Below are 19,763 nucleotides of genomic sequence, written 5' to 3'. Positions count from 1 at the left end.
AAAATTTTTTTTTTGCAAATATACTGACAAACCCAAACACAGAACTGAGTAAGAGTCACAGAAACAAGGGCCATGAAAAATAGCTTTGGGAAGCAATTACTTGCTAGATTAATTGTCAAATTCTGGAGATCATTGTGTGTTGCCAACTGTTTGGAAGAAAAGAGATCCCAAAGTAAACCTAAGGTGCAATTTCTCTGTGCCTGGACCATCGCTATGAAATGAGATCCCAGAAATGTTATGGAGTATAGATGTATAATCTGATCGACATTTAATATTTCGATGAGTTCTTAAGATCAAAGAGGGAAAATTGCTAGAGAAGAGTAATAGGACTATAACTGATGGAAAGATATTGCCTTGGAGAAGTGTGAGAAAATGTAGCTGTCAAGTTTGTCTGAGCGATAACAATAAAGAAGGAGTCACAGGACTATCAATCACATTGAAAATCTTCTGTAGGGCTTTTAAAGTGCAATCTGAATATCCTTCTATAACATCTGTGTGTGAAAAAGTCTTTTTCCTCTTGAAGGAGCAAGGAGGTGTAATATCATTCTCAGGAGACAGCAGTGCTCTGACCACATGGAGCACGAGACTGTCACCAGTGTAAGGCACAAGCAGGCAAAGTCAAGCTTTGGCAGCAGTACAAAAGGAGCTGCCCTCCATAGAGACTCGTGTCCCAGCTCAGCAGCTCTTGCTGCTTCAGAGAGGCTGTAGGAGCCACTTGGCTTTAAAAGGAGAGACAGTAGAATTGGGGGGTTATGATGCAAGTTGAAGAATGACTGCTGTGTTTCAGCCGGAGCTTGGCCAGCTCTGTCTGACTCCAGCAACTGAGAGCTTAAGGACAATCAATCAGCTTTGCATCTTGTTTAGTTTCTGTGTTGCATTTCCTCCTTCATCAGAGTGACCATGCTAAGAAGGGTTGCCTCCTTTCATGCTACATACATTCCCTCCTTTCTCTTTCTTCCTCCTCATATGGTCTTTTGTCTTCCATTTTCTCAAGGCCCAGATCCAGCAGGAGAAGTGAAGAGGACGACTCTGAACAAGCAGGTAGATACAGGACATGTCTCTCCTCAAATGACCATTGGAATTTTGACTCAGAGGTGACATTTTGAAAGCTTGGTTGAAAATAATTAATTTTAAAATTTATTTGATTTCATTTCAATACCTTGATGGGCTCAGTGGGCTCCTGAAGAGCCCAGTCACTGGGAGTGTGCTGTGGTGGTGCAGTGAAATATCCTCCAGTGTGAAGTGTTGTGTGGCTGGAGCTGGAGTGGTACCTTTGGGCCCTGGAAATGCAGTGCAGGAAAAGGAAACATTCTGCTCCATCTAGCACTTGCCCTTTATCTCCCTGAAGCGTTTCTAGTGTCACAATTAGTAGAGAATAAGCAGGCATTGAGCATGAAATGGGAAATGTTCCCAGTCCTTCGTCCTGCGCTTGAAGGAGAAAACCTTTCCTTGGGGCACTTTCTGAGCTGAACTGTTTGAGGTCTGAAGGAGATTCATGGACATTTCCTGGTTCTGCACTGGGAGAAAAAAGGAAACCTCCTCTGAGGGAAAGTCCTTGTGAAATTTCCAGTTAAGGAGAAGGAGGCTTCCGAATGGATGCAGCCTATGCAGGGCCTGAGTTTGTCATCCTCTGACAGCACAAGCCCAAAGCCACCTATGGCACGTTCACCATAACAAATCTCTTCCCGGACTCTCTCTGCCTGGCTCAGTGCTGCAGGCTGAGGCTGCAGGAGGAGATGCCTTCTGCCTTGGCCCTCCCTGCCTGCCTTGCCTGATCCCTGACAAGAAGAATTGTGCCAGACAAAATGCACTCTCTCGTGCATCTGTGTCAGCCAATGCTTTCAAGTTGAAAGCCTCAATGAAAGTCAGTTGCTGTTCCTTTTTCATCTCTGGGCATTTACTGATAGGAGAGATGAGACTTGAAGACATAATTTTGCTGCTGCAGGAAAAGGGATCAGAGGATCTGGTCCCTTTGCTTAGGGTTTGTTCTGCCAAATCCTGGCTACAGCCCCTTTGGAAAGACTCCTTAATTGCTGATATGCAGCTGGGATGCTGAATGCAGTTGGGGAGAATTACTGCTCAGAATTGATCAGGTGACATTTTTGCTGGATTAATTCTGGCCTAGGAATTACCTATCTCATCAAAGGTTGTCAGATGCTCTTTTGTAAATGACGTCACCATTGTACTGGGATAAAGAAACACAGATTTAAGCAGAGTCTTGTTTTTATGCCCTACACTCTGCTGTTTCCATTTAGGAAATTCTTAATGGTTTTTAACTGCCATGATCAGAAATGTTTTGTTGCAGGTGATCTTTGTGTTGGTATTTGGTGTCTCTGCAGGAAAGCAAGCAGGGAATAAACCCCAGGGGCAGGGAATCTGAGCAAATTGCAATGTTGGAAAACCAATTTGTTCCCTACACATTTGGGCTCCTTGAATACTGAGGACATGTGAAGGGGAGTACAAAGCTCCATTCACTTCTAACATGGGATGCCACTGTTCATGTGCCAGCACTTCCTTTGCTGTGTAGAGAAATAAAAGCAGTCAACAAAACCCCACCCTGAACTGAGTGGGAGTTATAGAAACAAAAGTCATAAAACTAGGTTTGGAAAGCAATTACTTCCGAGGTGAAATTGTCAAATTCTGGAGACCACTGTGTCTGGCAACTCTTTAGAGGAAGGAAAGAGATCCCAAAGTAGTGGATGGGCAATGAGCAACACATAAGCAAAGTAGTAGAAGCTGTGTCTCCTGGCTTGCCAGCTCCATACAGTTCAGAGGAATTCTAGTGATGCTAGTTTTATGAAGAATACAAAACAAATCGATCTTCTGAATAATTCAAAAACCTCCTGGCTGGCTCATGCATTAGATGGATTGATTGTAAAGGTGGGAGTTCACCTAACTCACTTCTTCCCTTTTGAGCATGCCTCAGCCATGAGGTAAGGTGGGAGCTGGGCTGCTCTCTGTCAGGAGGAAGGGTCTTGTGCCAGCCTAGAGAGCCTGTGCTCATCCCCAGGGAACAGTTCTGCCCTGCATGTGCCCCCTGCAATGAGCTGTGCTGCTGCCAGTGCCCCGTGTAGCTGTAGGGCTGCTCAGCTGTGGGGCAGGGCCAGGAGCAGGAGGCTGCATGTGCAGCTGAGCCATGGCTGCACAGCCCAGGGCTCTGGGCTCCCTGCTGTCCCAGGCCAGCCCAGAGGCCAGGCTGTTCCTGTGGTAGCTGTGTGCAAGTGGGACAGGGCTTTCCCTCTGGAGTGCTTCAAGGGTCTTCATGCCTGGAAATGTCAACTTGTGCAGCTATTTAGGAGTTTTTCGGGAGTCTCTCCCACAAAATATGGAGCTTCTGATGCTTTAGGTTTGCTTTGCCACCTCAGTTATATTTTTTTTTTCTTCTTTGCAGCCCTGACTAGGTTCATTTTTTCCAAATCTTTCCGGCGATCTCCTTCTATGCTCCTTCCCTCCGCTCTGTTTCCTCCCAGCTGGAAAAACTCTCAGTCTTCCAAGAGAAGAGAAATGTGCAACGTTGAGAAGGTGAGTGGGAAAAAATGGCTCTAGCTACTATGCTCACACTAGAAAAAGAGAGGAGCTGAGGTCAGAAGCAAAAAGTTGTAAGGTAAGGAGACCAAGCTAAGTCATGTGTGGGAGATTTTCAGTCGATGTGCTGCCGGCAGAGCTTGGAGACCTTTCCCTGTGAAGTGAGCTCAGGGAAGCAGCTGAGCCAAGGAAGAGCTCAGCTGGACACTGCACTTCAGAATGTCTTTGCAATGGGTGTGTGGTGCAGACTTCACATTTTTAGTGTGTAACAATAGCAGGAGAGGACTTTGAAGGGTTTCTGGGTTCTCCCTCAGCACTTCCCTTTCCATTCCCAGTCCTGGGCCAAGCTTCTCCATCTGTCTGACTTGGCTTTTCCTGCAAGGCCACAGTGAAGAACATGACTAAATGTCTTGAGGCATGTCTTGAGGGGGACAAGACTGGATACTTGATGTGAGCACTATGTTCTACTCTTTGCAGGCTTCCTTGCTGTATCCCACTGAAGGGGATATGAAGAAGGAATCACTGGGACTGCCTTTGATCCCCCCAATACGCAGGGCATTAAGCCCCGATGTTGGCAGTGCTGCAGGATCTCTGAAAAGCTCTCTGCAGCTGGATGTCCAAGAGTCCCAGGAGATGAGGTAAGCCAAGGTGTCTGCTGCTCCAGTGTGCTGTTCACCTCACTCTTCCCATCTTCTGAGGTTATTTTGCACAGTCAGCTCTCCCATGTCTTTAGGCAAACCTCTGTGTATTCAGCATTTGGCCCTATCTCTGGTGATCCAGCCCAATGTCAAACCCACCACCATATGGCCCAAGAGCAGAGGTGGTGGTGTTGAAGAGGAGGCAGGAATGAAAAGCGCCTCAAGACAGGCCCTCTTCTGGATGTGGCTGTTGATTCCCTCTTTAATGTTTGTGGTGTCATTTGGGAACTGTATTGCATGGGTCTGGATGCTACAGATCTTTGAATATCGTAATCCTTCACTGTCAATTTCTGCAGCCACCAGAATATGATTGGACAAATATTGGCAAATGTTAAAGTGTCTGCAAATTCCAGTGCTCATTCTTTTAAAGTCAGGTGCCATAGTTCATGTGCCAGCATTTATAAAACAATAAAATTCTTTTTTTGCAAATATACTGACAAACCCAAACACAGAACTGAGTAAGAGTCACAGAAACAAGGGCCATGAAAAATAGCTTTGGGAAGCAATTACTTGCTAGATTAATTGTCAAATTCTGGAGACCACTGTGTGTTACCAACTGTTTGGAAGAAAAGGGATCCCAAAGTAAACCTAAGGTGCAATTTCTCTGTGCCTGGACCCCAATATGAAATGAGATTCCAGTGGTGTTTTGGTGTATAGATATATAATCTGATCGACGTTTAGTATTTTGATCTGGGTTTAAGATCAAAAAGAGCAAGGTGCAGGAGAAGAGGTATAGGACTGTACCTCATGGCAAAATATTGCCTTGAAGAAGTGTGAGAAAATGTAGCTGTCAAGCTTGTCTGAGTGATAACAGTAAAGAAGGAGCCACAGAAGTATCACTCACATTGAAAATCTTCTGTAGGGCTTTTAAAGTGCAATCTGAATATCCTTCTATAACATCTGTGTGTGAAAAAGCCTTATTCCTCTTGAAAGAGCAAGGAGGTGTAATATCATTCTCAGGAGACAGCAGTGCTCTGACCACATGGAGCACGAGACTGTCACCAGTGTAAGGCACAAGCAGGCAAAGTCAAGCTTTGGCAGCAGTACAAAAGGAGCTGCCCTCCATAGAGTCTCGTGTCCCAGCTCAGCAGCTCTTGCTGCTTCAGAGAGGCTGTAGGAGCCACTTGGCTCCAAAAGGAGAGACAGTAGAATTGGGGGGTTATGATGCAAGTTGAAGAATGACTGCTGTGTTTCAGCCGGAGCTTGGCCAGCTCTGTCTGACTCCAGCAACTGAGAGCTTAAGGACAATCAATCAGCTTTGCATCTTATTTAGTTTCTGTGTTGCATTTCCTCCTTCATCAGAGTGACCATGCTAAGAAGGGTTGCCTCCTTTCATGCTACATACATTCCCTCCTTTCTCTTTCTTCCTCCTCATATGGTCTTTTGTCTTCCATTTTCTCAAGGCCCAGATCCAGCAGGAGAAGTGAAGAGGACGACTCTGAACAAGCAGGTAGATACAGGACATGTCTCTCCTCAAATGACCATTGGAATTTTGACTCAGAGGTGACATTTTGAAAGCTTGGTTGAAAATAATTAATTTTAAAATTTATTTGATTTCATTTCAATACCTTGATGGGCTCAGTGGGCTCCTGAAGAGCCCAGTCACTGGGAGTGTGCTGTGGTGGTGCAGTGAAATATCCTCCAGTGTGAAGTGTTGTGTGGCTGGAGCTGGAGTGGTACCTTTGGGCCCTGGAAATGCAGTGCAGGAAAAGGAAACATTCTGCTCCATCTAGCACTTGCCCTTTATCTCCCTGAAGCATTTCTAGTGTCACAATTAGTAGAGAATAAGCAGGCATTGAGCATGAAATGGGAAATGTTCCCAGTCCTTCGTCCTGCGCTTGAAGGAGAAAACCTTTCCTTGGGGCACTTTCTGAGCTGAACTGTTTGAGGTCTGAAGGAGATTCATGGACATTTCCTGGTTCTGCACTGGGAGAAAAAAGGAAACCTCCTCTGAGGGAAAGTCCTTGTGAAATTTCCAGTTACGGAAAAGGAGGTTTCCAAATGGATGCAGCCTATGCAGGGCCTGAGTTTGTCATCCTCTGACAGCACAAGCCCAAAGCCACCTATGGCAGGTTCACCATGACAAATCTCTTCCCCGACCCTCTCTGCTTGTGTCAGTGCTGCAGGCTGAGGCTGCAGGAGGAGATGCCTTCTGCCTTGGCCCTCCCTGCCTGCCTTGCCTGATCCCTGACAAGAAGAATTGTGCCAGACAAAATGCACTCTCTCGTGCATCTGTGTCAGCCAATGCTTTCAAGTTGAAAGCCTCAATGAAAGTCAGTTGCTGTTCCTTTTTCATCACTGGGCATTTACTGATAGGAGTGATGAGACTTGAAGACATAATTTTGCTGCTGCAGGAAAAGGGATTAGATGTCCTGGTCCCTTTGCTTAGGGTTTGTTCTGCCAAATCCTGGCTACAGCCCCTTTGGAAAGACTCCTTAATTGCTGATATGCAGCTGGGATGCTGAATGCAGTTGGGGAGAATTACTGCTCAGAATTGATCAGGTGACATTTTTGCTGGATTAATTCTGGCCTAGGAATTACCTATCTCATCAAAGGTTGTCAGATGCTCTTTTGTAAATGACGTCACCATTGTACTGGGATAAAGAAACACAGATTTAAGCAGAGTCTTGTTTTTATGCTCTACACTCTGCTGTTTCCATTTAGGAAATTCTTAATGGTTTTTAACTGCCATGATCAGAAATGTTTTGTTGCAGGTGATCTTTGTGTTGGTATTTGGTGTCTCTGCAGGAAAGCAAGCAGGGAATAAACCCCAGGGGCAGGGAATCTGAGCAAATTGCAATGTTGGAAAACCAGTTTGTTCCCTACACATTTGGGCTCCTTGAATACTGAGGACATGTGAAGCGGAGTACAAAGCTCCATTCTCTTCTAACATGGGATACCACTGTGCATGTGCCAGCACTTCCTTAGTTGTGAAGTGAAATAAAAGCAACCAACAAATCCCCCCCCTAAACAGAGTGGGAGTTACGGAAACAAAAGCCATGAAAACTAGGTTTGGAAAGCAATTACTTCCTAGGTGAAATTGTCAAATTCTGGAGACCACTGTGTCTGGCAACTCTTTGGAGGAAGGAAAGAGATCCCAAAGTAGTGGATGGGCAATGAGCAACACATAAGCAAAGTAGTAGAAGCTGTGTCTCCTGGCTTGCCAGCTCCATACAGTTCAGAGGAATTCTAGTGATGCTAGTTTTATGAAGAATACAAAACAAATTGATCTTCTGAATAATTCAAAAACCTCCTGGATGGCTCATACATTAGATGGATTGATTGTAAAGGTGGGAGTTCACCTAACTCACTTCTTCCCTTTTGAGCATGCCTCAGCCATGAGGTAAGGTGGGAGCTGGGCCGCTCTCTGGCAGGAGGAAGGGTCTTGTGCCAGCCTAGAGAGCCTGTGCTCATCCCCAGGGAACAGTTCTGCCCTGCATGTGCCCCCTGCAATGAGCTGTGCTGCTGCCAGTGCCCCATGTAGCTGTAGGGCTGCTCAGCTGTGGGGCAGGGCCAGGAGCAGGAGGCTGCATGTGCAGCTGAGCCATGGCTGCAAAGCCCAGGGCTCTGGGCTCCCTGCTGTCCCAGGCCAGCCCAGAGGCCAGGCTGTTCCTGTGGTAGCTCTGTGCAAGTGGGGCAGGGCTTTCCCTCTGGAGTGCTTCAAGGGTCTTCATGCCTGGAAATGTCAACTTGTGCAGCTATTTAGGAGTTTTCCGGGAGTCTCTCCCACAAAATATGGAGCTTCTGATGCTTTAGGTTTGCTTTGCCACCTCAGTAACTTTTGGTTTTTTTTTCTTCTTTGCAGGGCTGACTAGGTTCATTTTTTCCAAGTCTTTTCGGCGATCTCCTTCTATGCTCCTTCCCTCCGAGCCGTTGCCTCCCATCCGGAAAAACTCTCAGTCTTCCAACAGAAGAGAAATGTGCAGCGTTGAGACGGAGAGTGGGAAAAATGGCACCGGCTATGATGATGACACTAGAGAAAGAGAGGAGCTGAGGTCAGAAGCAAAAAGTTGTAAGGTAAGGAGACCAAGCTAAGTCATGTGTGGGAGATTTTCAGTCGATGTGCTGCCGGCAGAGCTTGGAGACCTTTCCCTGTGAAGTGAGCTCAGGGAAGCAGCTGAGCCAAGGAAGAGCTCAGCTGGACACTGCGCTTCAGAATGTCTTTGCAATGGGTGTGTGGAGCAGACTTCACATTTTTAGTGTGTAACAATAGCAGGAGAGGACTTTGAAGGGTTTCTGGGTTCTTCCTCAGCACTTCCCTTTCCATTCCCAGTCCTGGGCCAAGCTTCTCCATCTGTCTGACTTGGCTTTTCTTGCAAGGCCACAGTGAAGAAAATGACTAAATGTCTTGAGGCATGTCTTGAGGGGGACAAGACTGGATACTTGATGTGAGCACTATGCTCTACTCTTTGCAGGCTTCCTTGCTGTATCCCACTGAAGGGGATATGAAGAAGGAATCACTGGGACTGCCTTTGATCCCCCCAATACGCAGGGCATTAAGCCCCGATGTTGGCAGTGCTGCAGGGTCTCTGCAAAGCTCTCTGCAGCTGGATGTCCAAGAGTCCCAGGAGATGAGGTAAGCCAAGGTGTCTGCTGCTCCAGTGTGCTGTTCACCTCACTCTTCCCATCTTCTGAGGTTATTTTGCACAATCAGCTCTCCCATGTATTTAAGCAAACCTCTGTGTATTCAGCATTTGGCCCTATCAGTGGTGATCCAGCCCAGTGTCAAACCCACCACCATATGGCCCAAGAGCAGAGGTGGTGGTGTTGAAGACGTGGCAGGACTGAAAAGCTCCTCAAGACTCATTCTCTTCTGGACCTGGCTATTGATTCCCTCTGTAGTGTTTGTGGTGTCATTTGGGAACTGTATTGCATGGGTCTGGATCCTGCAGATCTTTGAATACTGTGATCCTTTACTGTCAACTTCTGCAGCAACAAGAATATGATTGGACAAACATTGGCAAATATGGAGGTGTATGCAAATTCCTGTTCTGATTCTTTTACTTTTATAGTCGGGTGCTGTAGTTTATTTGCCAGCACTTATAGCTTGAGAAGAAAAATATACTGACAATACACAACGCAGAACTGAGTGGGTGTTACAGAAACAAGGGAGATGAAAACTAGCTTTGGGAAGCAATTACTTCCTAGATGTAACTGTCATTTTCTGGAGATCATTGTGTGTTACCAACTGTTTGGAAGAAAAGGGATCCCAAAGTAAACATAAGGAACAATTTCCCTCCCAGTGCATGAGCCTCCACTGTGAAAAGAGTTTCCAGAGATGTTATGAGGTATAGCTTCATAACCCAATTGATGTTTAATATTTCAATCTGGGCTTAAGATCAACAAGAGCAAGGTGCTGGAGAAGAGGTATATGTCTGTACTTGATGGAAAGATATTAGCTTGGAAGAAGTGTGAGAAAATGTAGCTGTCAAGCTTATCTGAGTGATAACAATAATGAAGGAAATTCACAGAACTATCAATCACATGGAAAATCTTCTGTACTTTTAAAGTGCAATCTGAATATCCTTCCATAGCAGCTGTGTGTGAAAAAGCCTTTTTCTTCTTGAAAGAGCAAGGAGGTGTAATATCATTCTCAGGAGACAGCAGTGCTCTGACCACATGGAGCACGAGACTGTCACCAGTGTAAGGCACAAACAGGCAAAGTCAAGCTTCGGCAGCAGTACAAAAGGAGCTGCCCTCCATAGAGTCTCGTGTCCCAGCTCAGCAGCTCTTGCTGCTTCAGAGAGGCTGTAGGAGCCACTTGGCTTTAAAAGGAGAGACAGCAGAATTGGGGGGTTATGATGCAAGTTGAAGAATGACTGCTGTGTATCAGCCGGAGCTTGGCCAGCTCTGTCTGACTCCAGCAACTGAGCTTAAGGACAATGAATCAGCTTTGCATCTTGTTTAGTTTCTGTGTTGCATTTCCTCCTTCATCGCAGTGACCATTCTGTTAAGGCTCGCTTCCTTTCATTCTACATACATTCCCTCTTTTCTCTTTCTTCCTCCTCATATGGTCTTTTGTCTTCCATTTTCTCAAGGTCCACATCTAGCAGCAGAAGCGAAGAGGACGACTCTGAAGAAGGAGGTTGGTAGAGGACGTCTGTCCACAAATGACCTTGGAATTTTGACACAGAGTTTGTATTTTGGAAGCTTGGTTAAAAATAATTCTTTTCAAAATTTCTTCAAATTGATTTTAATTCCTTGATGGGCCCAGTGGACTCTTGGAGAGACCAATCTCTGGGAATGTGCTCTGGTGGTGCAGTGAAAAGTCCTCCAGTGTGAAGTGCTGAGTGGCTGGAGTTGGAGTGGTACCTTGCGGCCCTGGAAATGCAGCACTGAAAAAGGAAACATTCTACTCCATCCAGCACTTGCCCTTTATCTCCCTGCAGCCTTTCCAGTGTCACGATTAGTAGAGAATAAGCAGGCATTGAGCATGAAATGGGAAATGTTCCCAGTCCTTCGTCCTGCCTTTGAAGGAGAAAATCATTCCTTGGGGCACTTTCTGAGCTGAACATTTTGAGATCTGAAGGAGATTCATGGACATTTCCTGGTTCTGCACTGGGAGAAATAGGAAAACCTCCTCTGAGGGAAAGTCCTTGTGAAATTTCCAGTTAAGGAAAAGGAGGCTTCCGAATGCAGCCTATGCAGGGTCTGAGTTTGTCATCCTCTGATGGCACAAGCCCAAAGCCACCTATGGCAGGTTCACCATGACAAATCTCTTCCCCGACTCTCTCTGCCTGGGTCAGTGCTGCAGGCTGAGGCTGCAGGAGGAGATGCCTTCTGCCTTGGCCCTCCCTGCCTGCCTTGCCTGATCCCTGACAAGAAGAATTGTGCCAGACAAAATGCACTCTCTCGTGCATCTGTGTCAGCCAATGCTTTCAAGTTGAAAGCCTCAATGAAAGTCAGTTGCTGTTCCTTTTTCATCTCTGGGCATTTACTGATAGGAGAGATGAGACTTGAAGACATAATTTTGCTGCTGCAGGAAAAGGGATCAGAGGATCTGGTCCCTTTGCTTAGGGTTTGTTCTGCCAAATCCTGGCTACAGCCCCTTTGGAAAGACTCCTTAATTGCTGATATGCAGCTGGGATGCTGAATGCAGTTGGGGAGAATTACTGCTCAGAATTGATCAGGTGACATTTTTGCTGGATTAATTCTGGCCTAGGAATTACCTATCTCATCAAAGATTGTCAGATGCTCTTTTGTAAATGACGTCACCATTGTACTGGGATAAAGAAACACAGATTTAAGCAGAGTCTTGTTTTTATGCCCTACACTCTGCTGTTTCCATTTAGGAAATTCTTAATGGTTTTTAACTGCCATGATCAGAAATGTTTTGTTGCAGGTGATCTTTGTGTTGGTATTTGGTATCTCTGCAGGAAAACAAGCAGGGAATAAACCCCAGGGGCAGGGAATCTGAGCAAATTGCAATGTTGGAAAACCATTTTTTCCCTTACATATTTGGGCTCCTTGAACACTGAGGACATGTGAAGGGGAGTACAAAGCTCCATTCACTTCTAACACTGGGTGCCATTTTTTATGTGCCAGCACTTCCTTTGCTGTGTAGAGAAATAAAAGCAACCAACAAATCCCCCCCCTAAACAGAGTGGGAATTACAGAAACAAAAGCCATGAAAACTAGGTTTGGAAAGCAATTACTTCCGAGGTGTAGTTGTCAAATTCTGGAGACCACTGTGTCTGGCAACTCTTTGGAGGAAGGAAAGAGATCCCAAAGTAGTGGATGGGCAATGAGCAACACATAAGCAAAGTAGTAGAAGCTGTGTCTCCTGGCTTGCCAGCTCCATACAGTTCAGAGGAATTCTAGTGATGCTAGTTTCATGAAAAACACAAAACAAATTGATCTTCTGAATAATTCAAAAACCTCCTGGCTGGCTCATGCATTAGATGGATTGATTGTAAAGGTGGGAGTTCACCTAACTCACTTCTTCCCTTTTGAGCATGCATCAGCCATGAGGTAAGGTGGGAGCTGGGCCGCTCTCTGTCTGGAGGAAGGGTCTTGTGCCAGCCTAGAGAGCCTGTGCTCATCCCCAGGGAACAGTTCTGCCCTGCATGTGCCCCCTGCAATGAGCTGTGCTGCTGCCAGTGCCCCGTGTAGCTGTAGGGCTGCTCAGCTGTGGGGCAGGGCCAGGAGCAGGAGGCTGCATGTGCAGCTGAGCCATGGCTGCACAGCCCAGGGCTCTGGGCTCCCTGCTGTCCCAGGCCAGCCCAGAGGCCAGGCTGTTCCTGTGGTAGCTCTGTGCAAGTGGGGCAGGGCTTTCCCTCTGGAGTGCTTCAAGTGTCTTCATGCCTGGAAATGTCAACTTGTGCAGCTATTTAGGAGTTTTCAGGAAGTCTCTCCCACAAAATATGGAGCTTCTGATGCTTTAGGTTTGCTTTGCCATCTTAGTTAAAATTTTTGTTTTTTCTTTACAGGCCTTACTAGGTTCATTTTTTCCGAATCTTTCCGGCTATCTCCTTCTATGCTCCTTCCCTCCGAGCCATTGCCACCCATCCGGAAAAACTCTCAGTCTTCCAAGAGAAGAGAACAGGGCAGAGTTGAGAAGGTGAGTTGGAAAAATGGCTCTGGCTACGATGATGACACTAGAAAAAGAGAGGAGCTGAAGTCCAAGGGAAAAAGGTGTAAGGTAAGGGGACCAAGCTAAGTCATTTGTGGGAGATTTTCAGTCTATGTGCTGCCGGCAGAGCTTGGAGAGATTTCCCTGTGAAGTGAGCTCAGGGAAGCAGCTGAGCCAAGGAAGAGCTCAGCTGGACACTGCGCTTCAGAATGTCTTTGCAATGGGTGTGTGGTGCAGACTTCACATTTTCAGTGTGTAACAATAGCAGGAGAGGACTTTGAAGGGTTTCTGGGTTCTCCCTCAGCACTTCCCTTTATATTCTCCATCCTGGGCCAAGCTGCTTCATCAGTCTGACTGGCATTTTCCTGCCAGTGAAGAACGTGGCTAAATGTCTTGAGGCATGAATGGGGACAAGACTGGATGTTTGATGTGAGCATTGTGCTCTACTCTATGCAGGCTTCCTTGCTGTATCCTACTGAAGGGGATATGAAGAAGGAATCCTTGGGACTGCCTTTGATCCCCCCGATACGCAGGGCAGGAAGTCCCGCTGTTGGCAGTGCTGCAGGATCTCTGCAAAGCTCTCTGCAGCTGGATGTCCAAGAGTCCCAGGAGATGAGGTAAGCCAAGGTGTCTGCTGCTCCAGTGTGCTGTTCACCTCACTCTTCCCATCTTCTGAGGTTATTTTGCACAGTCAGCTCTCCCATGTCTTTAGGCAAACCTCTGTGTATTCAAACTTTGGCCCCATCTGTGGTGATCCAGCCCAATGTCAAACCCACCACCATATGGCCCAAGAGCAGAGGTGGTGGTGTTGAAGAGGAGGCAGGACTTAAAAGCACCTCAAGTCAGGTCCTCTTCTGGACCTGGCTATTGATTCCCTCTTTAATGTTTGTGGTGTCATTTGGGAACTGTATTGCATGGGTCTGGATGCTGCAGATCTTTGAATACTGTGATCCTTCACTGTCAATTTCTGCAGCCACCAGAATATGATTGGACAAATATTGGGAAATGTTAAGGTGTCCTCAAATTCCAGTGCTCATTCTTTTAAAGTCAGGTGCCATAGTTCATGTGCCAGCATTTATAAAACAACATTTTTTTTTTTAAAATATACTGACAAACCCAAACACAGAACTGAGTGAGAGTTACAGAAACAAGGGCCATGAAAAATAGCTTTGGGAAGCAATTACTTCCTAGATGTAACTGTCAAATTCTGGAGACCACTGTGTGTTGCCAACTGTTTGGAAGAAAAGGGATCCCAAAGTAAACATAAGGAACAACTTCCCTGTGCATGGGTCTCCACTTAGAAATTAGATCGCTGATATGTTATGAGGTACAGCTGCATAACCCAACTGATGTTTAATATTTCAATCTGGGCTTAAGATCAAAAAGAGCAAGGTGCTGGAGAAGAGGTATATGACTGTACTTGATATAAAGATATTGGCTTGGAGAAGTGTGAGAAAATGTAGCTGTCAAGCTTGTCTGAGTGATAACAATAACGAAGGAAAAATCACAGAACTAGCAATCCCATTGAAAATCTTCTGTAGGGCTTTTAAAGTGCAATCTGAATATCCTTCCATAGCAGCTGAATGTGCAAAAGCCTTTTTCTTCTTGAAAGAGCAAGGAGGTGTAATATCATTCTCAGGCGACAGCAGTGCTCTGACCACATGGAGCACGAGACTGTCACCAGTGTAAAGCACAAACAGGCAAAGTCAAGCTTCGGCAGCAGTACAAAAGGAGCTGCCCTCCATAGAGACTCGTGTCTCACCTCAGCAGCTCTTGCTGCTTCAGAGAGGTTGTAGGAGCCACTTGGCTCCAAAAGGAGAGACAGCAGAATTGGGGGGTTATGATGCAAGTTGAAGAATGACTGCTGTGTTTCAGCCGGAGCTTGGCCAGCTCTGTCTGACTCCAGCAACTGAGAGCTTAAGGACAATGAATCAGCTTTGCAACTTGTTTAGTTTCTGTGTTGCATTTCCTCCTTCATCAGAGTGACCATGCTAAGAAGGGTTGCCTCCTTTCATGCTACACACATTCCCTCTTTTCTCTTTCTTCCTCCTCATATGTTCTTTTGTCTTCCATTTTCTCAAGGTCCACATCTAGCAGCAGAAGCGAAGAGGACGACTCTGAAGCAGGAGGTAGGTACAAGACATGTCTGTCCTCAAATGACCATTGGAATTTTGGCACAGAATTTGTATTTTGGAAGCTTGGTTAAAAATAATTCTTTTCAAAATTTCTTCAAATTGATTTCACTTCTTTATTTGGCTCAGTGGACACTGGCATAGCCCAGTCACTGGGAGAGTGTTGCAGTGAGAATTCCTCCAGCGCGGAGAGTTGAGTGGCTGGAGCTGGAGAGGTACCTTTGGAAATGCAGTGCAGGAAAAGGAAAAGGAAATACTCCTCTCCATCCAGCACTTGCCCTTTATCTCCCTGAAGCATTTCCAGTGTCACAATTAGTAGAGAAAAAGCAGGCATTGAGCATGAAATGGGAAATGTTCCCAGTCCTTCGTCCTGTCCTTGAAGGAGAAAACCTTTCCTTGGGGCACTTTCTGAGCTGAACCCTTTGAGATCTGACAGAGATTCATGGACATTGCCTGTTTCTGCACTGGGAGAAATAGGGAAACCTCCTCTGATGGAAAGTCCTTGTGAAATTTCCAATCAAGGAGAAGCAGGCTTCCGAATGGATGCAGCCTATGCAGGGTTTGAGTTTGTCATCCTCTGGAAGCACAAGCCCAAAGCCACCTATGGCAGGTTCACCATGACAAATCTCTTCCGTGACTCTCTCTGCTTGTGCCAGTAGCCCATTGGGAGGATGTCTAGGCATACGTGCCTTGCTGGTCTCATACACAATCGCTATTTCTTATGAGAGCTCTGCAATCTGGAACCTGTCTTGCCTGTTCCCCAGCATGGTGTTTTTGAGGGATTGAAGTCTGCCAGAGATTTACACCAACCTTTCCTTCCATTCCCAGGCCTCCCACTGAGCCAAGCCAAGGGGACAGATCATCCCACCAGTCCTGGTGTTATGAGTGACGAAGACCTGAGGGACAGCTCTGGAAAGGTAAAGGTTAAAGACAGGGATGAGCAGATTTCCTTTCCTTATTGCTTGGCCCAAAATGTCACTGATAATCATAATCGTCCATTCCTGAGGGACGGAGATTCTTGGAATATATTTTCTTGTTAAAGAGCAATTGCATGGCTTTTACTAGTGGTGAAAAGGTCAGTGATTTGGAGATGGTGCTAAGGTCACGCCAGAAGCATTCTTTAGGTGCCAGGGCCATTTTTGAGAAGTTCTGAATGGAAGAGCAAACTGCAGACCAGTGAATGTGTGCAAATTGCACCCTCGGAAGCAGAGAAGGAAAGATTGTAATGTTAAGCGTAAGCAAGGCTGAAAAATAAAATGAGAGTTTGATTTTTCGTGGTAACCTTTCTGGTTGTATCTCACAGCCCTCTCTTTCTCAGTTTTTCTGCTCATTAATATCAATATTTCGGCAAATTGTTTTCACATGAGTCCTTTGCTTGAGGTCCTACAGAGACCTTCAGAGCTGAGCTCTTCAGAAGCCAGGAAGTGAGAAACAGCTGCCATTCCTGGCCATGAATGTTAAGCAAGAGCTAATTACCCCTTCTTGCTGCGTATTGCACATGATTTTTATTCTGCTGCCATGGCCTGTAGGAACTGAACTGCCTGCTCACTGGTCATGTGAGCTCTTCACCTGTCTTGGAGCACTCGTATGACTTTTGTGCTTCAAGCAGGGCTTCCTGTCATAGGTTGCAGCTGGAGCAGTGTAAGGTTGTGGCCTTAAAGTCTTCCACTTCCCTGTGTGGCAAGATGAGGGTAGAAGACATTCTTCTGAAACACTTGGAATGAATATGGAGCTGCATTAAAGACTGTGTCACTCTATGGACCCTGTACTCCTGATGAGATGTTGTGTCTGGTTTGGGTGTCTCTGCTTACATCTGTGATGTCTTTCCATTGCACCTAGGTCCGTCCTGCATTGTGCAAGATGGCTCAGAAGAGCTTAGAGCGGAAGAAAATGGAGCTGTTGGAGAAGGAGCTCAAGAGAAGGAGGCAAACAGAAACATCCTTGCAGCTGCCTCCACAGACAGTTGACACTGGGGATGCAGAAGAAGCAAGTAAGTGCAGACTACACCTGTGGTCCTTTTTGACCACTTGCTTGCCCTTTGCATGGTGCTGCAGTCAGGCTGTTCTGCTTGCATCTGAGTGGAAGCTTGAAGAAGAGTTCCTTCCTTTCCCCCACAAAAAATACAGAGGCATGTATGGCCTCACTGAGTCAATAACAGAATATCAGCTTCCCACCATCATCTCCAAAGTCTTTCAGAGTAGAAAATTTTGTCTTCTAAAGTTGACTGGGGCTTCAGACTCTCTCCTGGAGAGCAGCCTCCAGGGAAGGGGAGTCCAGAAGAATGCTTCTCAGCCATGGTGGAATTGAGAAGAAACAAAATTCAACTGCTTCTAATGAAAACACCAGAGATCCTTCTCCTGCCACAGCCTGCTGAGGAGCTGGCACTGTAGAGCTGTGCTGAAGCCCTGAGGAAGCAAGCAGCATTCCTGACTGAATCCTGGCTGAGGGGCTCTGACTGCAGTGCTGTGTGTGCTGCCCCCAGGGTGGCAGCAGGGACCTTAGGAGGCAGCACTCAGCCCGAGGGCATCACGCAAGGCTATCTGCACTTTCATTTGGTAACTTCCCCAGCCAGACACTGAAACAGGAAAACAAAAGCAAAGCAATACTGGGTTTTTCTTCTTTCTTAGGGGAATCATCACTGCAATTTGGTTTTAAACTAGAAGAGGGTAGATTCAGGTTAGATTCTAGGGGGAATGTTTTTATAATGAAGGGATGAAGTACTGGAAGGGTTTGCTCAGAGAAGCTGCTTGAAGGTGTTCAAATCCAATTTACATGGGGCTCTGAGCAATCTCATCTAGATGAAGATGTCCCTGCTCACAGGGGTTGGACTAGATGGTGCTCAGAGGTGCCTTCCAAGCCAAACTCTTCTAGGATTCTGTGATTCTGTGATCACTGTCCCATGTTAGCATGCCACTGTTATACTTGAAGTTCTTTGGGATAACAAAGAGATGTTACCCAAGTCCAGCAAGTTTTCTGGCCCTTTCCATCGTCACCCTGTGCAGCAGGCTCCACTTACAAGCTCCTCTTTGGTCTCCCCACAGGCTTTAGCCTACCGCCTGTCAATGGCACAGCTTCCAGTGTGCAGAGAAAACACCCTGGTAGTGCCTTGAAGAAGAAGGTCTTGAGGAAGCAGGACAACGTGCCCTCACTGCCCAATATGCCCACCATCCATGGGGATGGCAGCTTCCCACGCAACTCCTCAGGTAAGCCTGCTCTGAGGCAGCTTTTTCTTACCCAGGTTTTTCCTTGCCCAAGGAGCACAAACTGCCACCTGCCTCACCCAGCACAGCTGGGATCTTGGGTCCATAGCCTGTCCTGAGAATGAACAGCAAATGTACTTCTGAGTTAGTCCAGCTCTGCAGTAGTGGAGCAGTTGGTTCTTAGAGATCCATTGGAAAGTGGAGCTGAATAAAGTCGTGGTAAAGGCCTAAGCTCTGGCTTTTGCCCCTCCTGATAATCCAAACCACAGCACTGGTGCAGGAGGCAGCTGTAACTGCAGGGATGAGCTGTGGGGCAGTGTGCCAGGGTGTGCTCACTGGGCAGCTATGAGTACCACCACGATCAGTTGTCCACTCACCATCTCATCCCTCTGCCTGTGCTGCTGTCTGGCTCTGCAGACAGCTTTCCTGCTATCCCAGCAAGGGCTGTCTCTGCATGGCTGTCAGCAGCTTGGTGCAGTCGTGCTGCTGCTCCCAGAAGTGCCCAATGGCTCCTCACTGCTGCCATCCCACAGCCTGCAATGCCAAGAGGGAACAAGCAGTGCCTCCTGTGTCACCCCAGCCAAATACAGTGGCCGTATGTAGCAGGTGACAGCCAGGAGGGGCTGCCTGGTGCTCCCAGGCTGTTTGCTGCCTGCAGTAAATACCCAGCAGATAGTCCCTAGTGGCTCTTGTCTCTCCCTTGTGGGTAGAGTGCCTGTGCTAGCATTCCAGGTAGGATGAGATAAGAAGAAAGGAGCTAGGAATGTTACTTGGAATGCTCCTTTCTAGAGGTGCTACTTCCATGTTGAGAATTGACCAGAACTAGCCTGACGTGGCTCTCCATTCATAGTGAATCTAGATGTGTATGTCTACACACTTCTGCAGTGACATCACTGATGTCCGTGTCTGGGGTACATCAGTGACATCCATATTAGCCCCTGTCTGAATATTTTTGATGTTATGGTATACTTTGTGAGAACATGCAAGGTAGCACAGAAACCCTACAGAGTCTAGAGCAGTTAATCTGGGTTCTGTGCATTGTTTATAGTCCATCATTGTAGACAGCTCTGATGTTTTCACCTACACTTTAGGAAATGAGCTATTGAGTGCATGACATGAAATTTTGGATGCACAGTGCTTTTGATGACGAATGGGTTTCATAAGAAACGCATTTATCATCTGATTTTTCTCATACCTTGTACATTTTTTTCTGTGCCACAAAATTCAATTAAGGCAAAGCCAGGACACCTGATTATCAAGAGCATGTGTGTGGCAACAATTTGCAGCTGTATTTGCACATTTTTGTCCTCAGTTTGCATTTGGAAGGCTTTTATATCAACTGTCTAGACTGGAAATGGCATTTTTCCACAAGTGTAGGCTTAGGCACTGCTGAGTTCACAAACACATCCATTTGATGACAGACAAATTTCACCTTAGCATCGTTGAAATACAGCGTGTGTGTACCTCTGAAAGAGCAAAGACTCATGATGCTTGGAAAGGACAAAATCCATAAAGTACTCCCTGGCCAACAGTAGGCTACAATGTATGTGCAGTCAGGTGCCTGCTGTCTAGAAGATTTGAAGGCAATGGGAAGAGAGGCGCGGTCAGGAGTGAAGGGTCAGCTATCGCTGCTCCC

General features: G+C 46.4%; 1 protein-coding gene across 1 annotated transcript in view; it reads left to right on the top strand.

Annotated features, from left to right (window-relative positions):
* Positions 1–2,928: 2,928 nt before the first annotated feature.
* LOC131577706 (TOG array regulator of axonemal microtubules protein 2-like) overlaps positions 2,929–19,763 on the top strand; it is a 29,427-nt gene continuing 12,592 nt past the window's right edge. Inside the window, exons 1-8 of the mRNA XM_058835752.1 lie at positions 2,929–2,933; positions 3,471–3,522; positions 8,094–8,240; positions 12,718–12,864; positions 13,555–13,636; positions 14,878–14,924; positions 16,767–16,917; positions 17,969–18,130. Of these exons, the coding sequence (XP_058691735.1) occupies positions 2,929–2,933; positions 3,471–3,522; positions 8,094–8,240; positions 12,718–12,864; positions 13,555–13,636; positions 14,878–14,924; positions 16,767–16,917; positions 17,969–18,130 (793 nt within the window). The remainder of the gene's footprint in view (positions 2,934–3,470; positions 3,523–8,093; positions 8,241–12,717; positions 12,865–13,554; positions 13,637–14,877; positions 14,925–16,766; positions 16,918–17,968; positions 18,131–19,763) is intronic.

This window comes from Poecile atricapillus, chromosome 3, assembly GCF_030490865.1.
Source record: "Poecile atricapillus isolate bPoeAtr1 chromosome 3, bPoeAtr1.hap1, whole genome shotgun sequence".
Taxonomy (NCBI): Eukaryota; Metazoa; Chordata; class Aves; order Passeriformes; family Paridae; genus Poecile; species Poecile atricapillus.
This window is presented reverse-complemented; position numbering and strand designations above follow the sequence as displayed.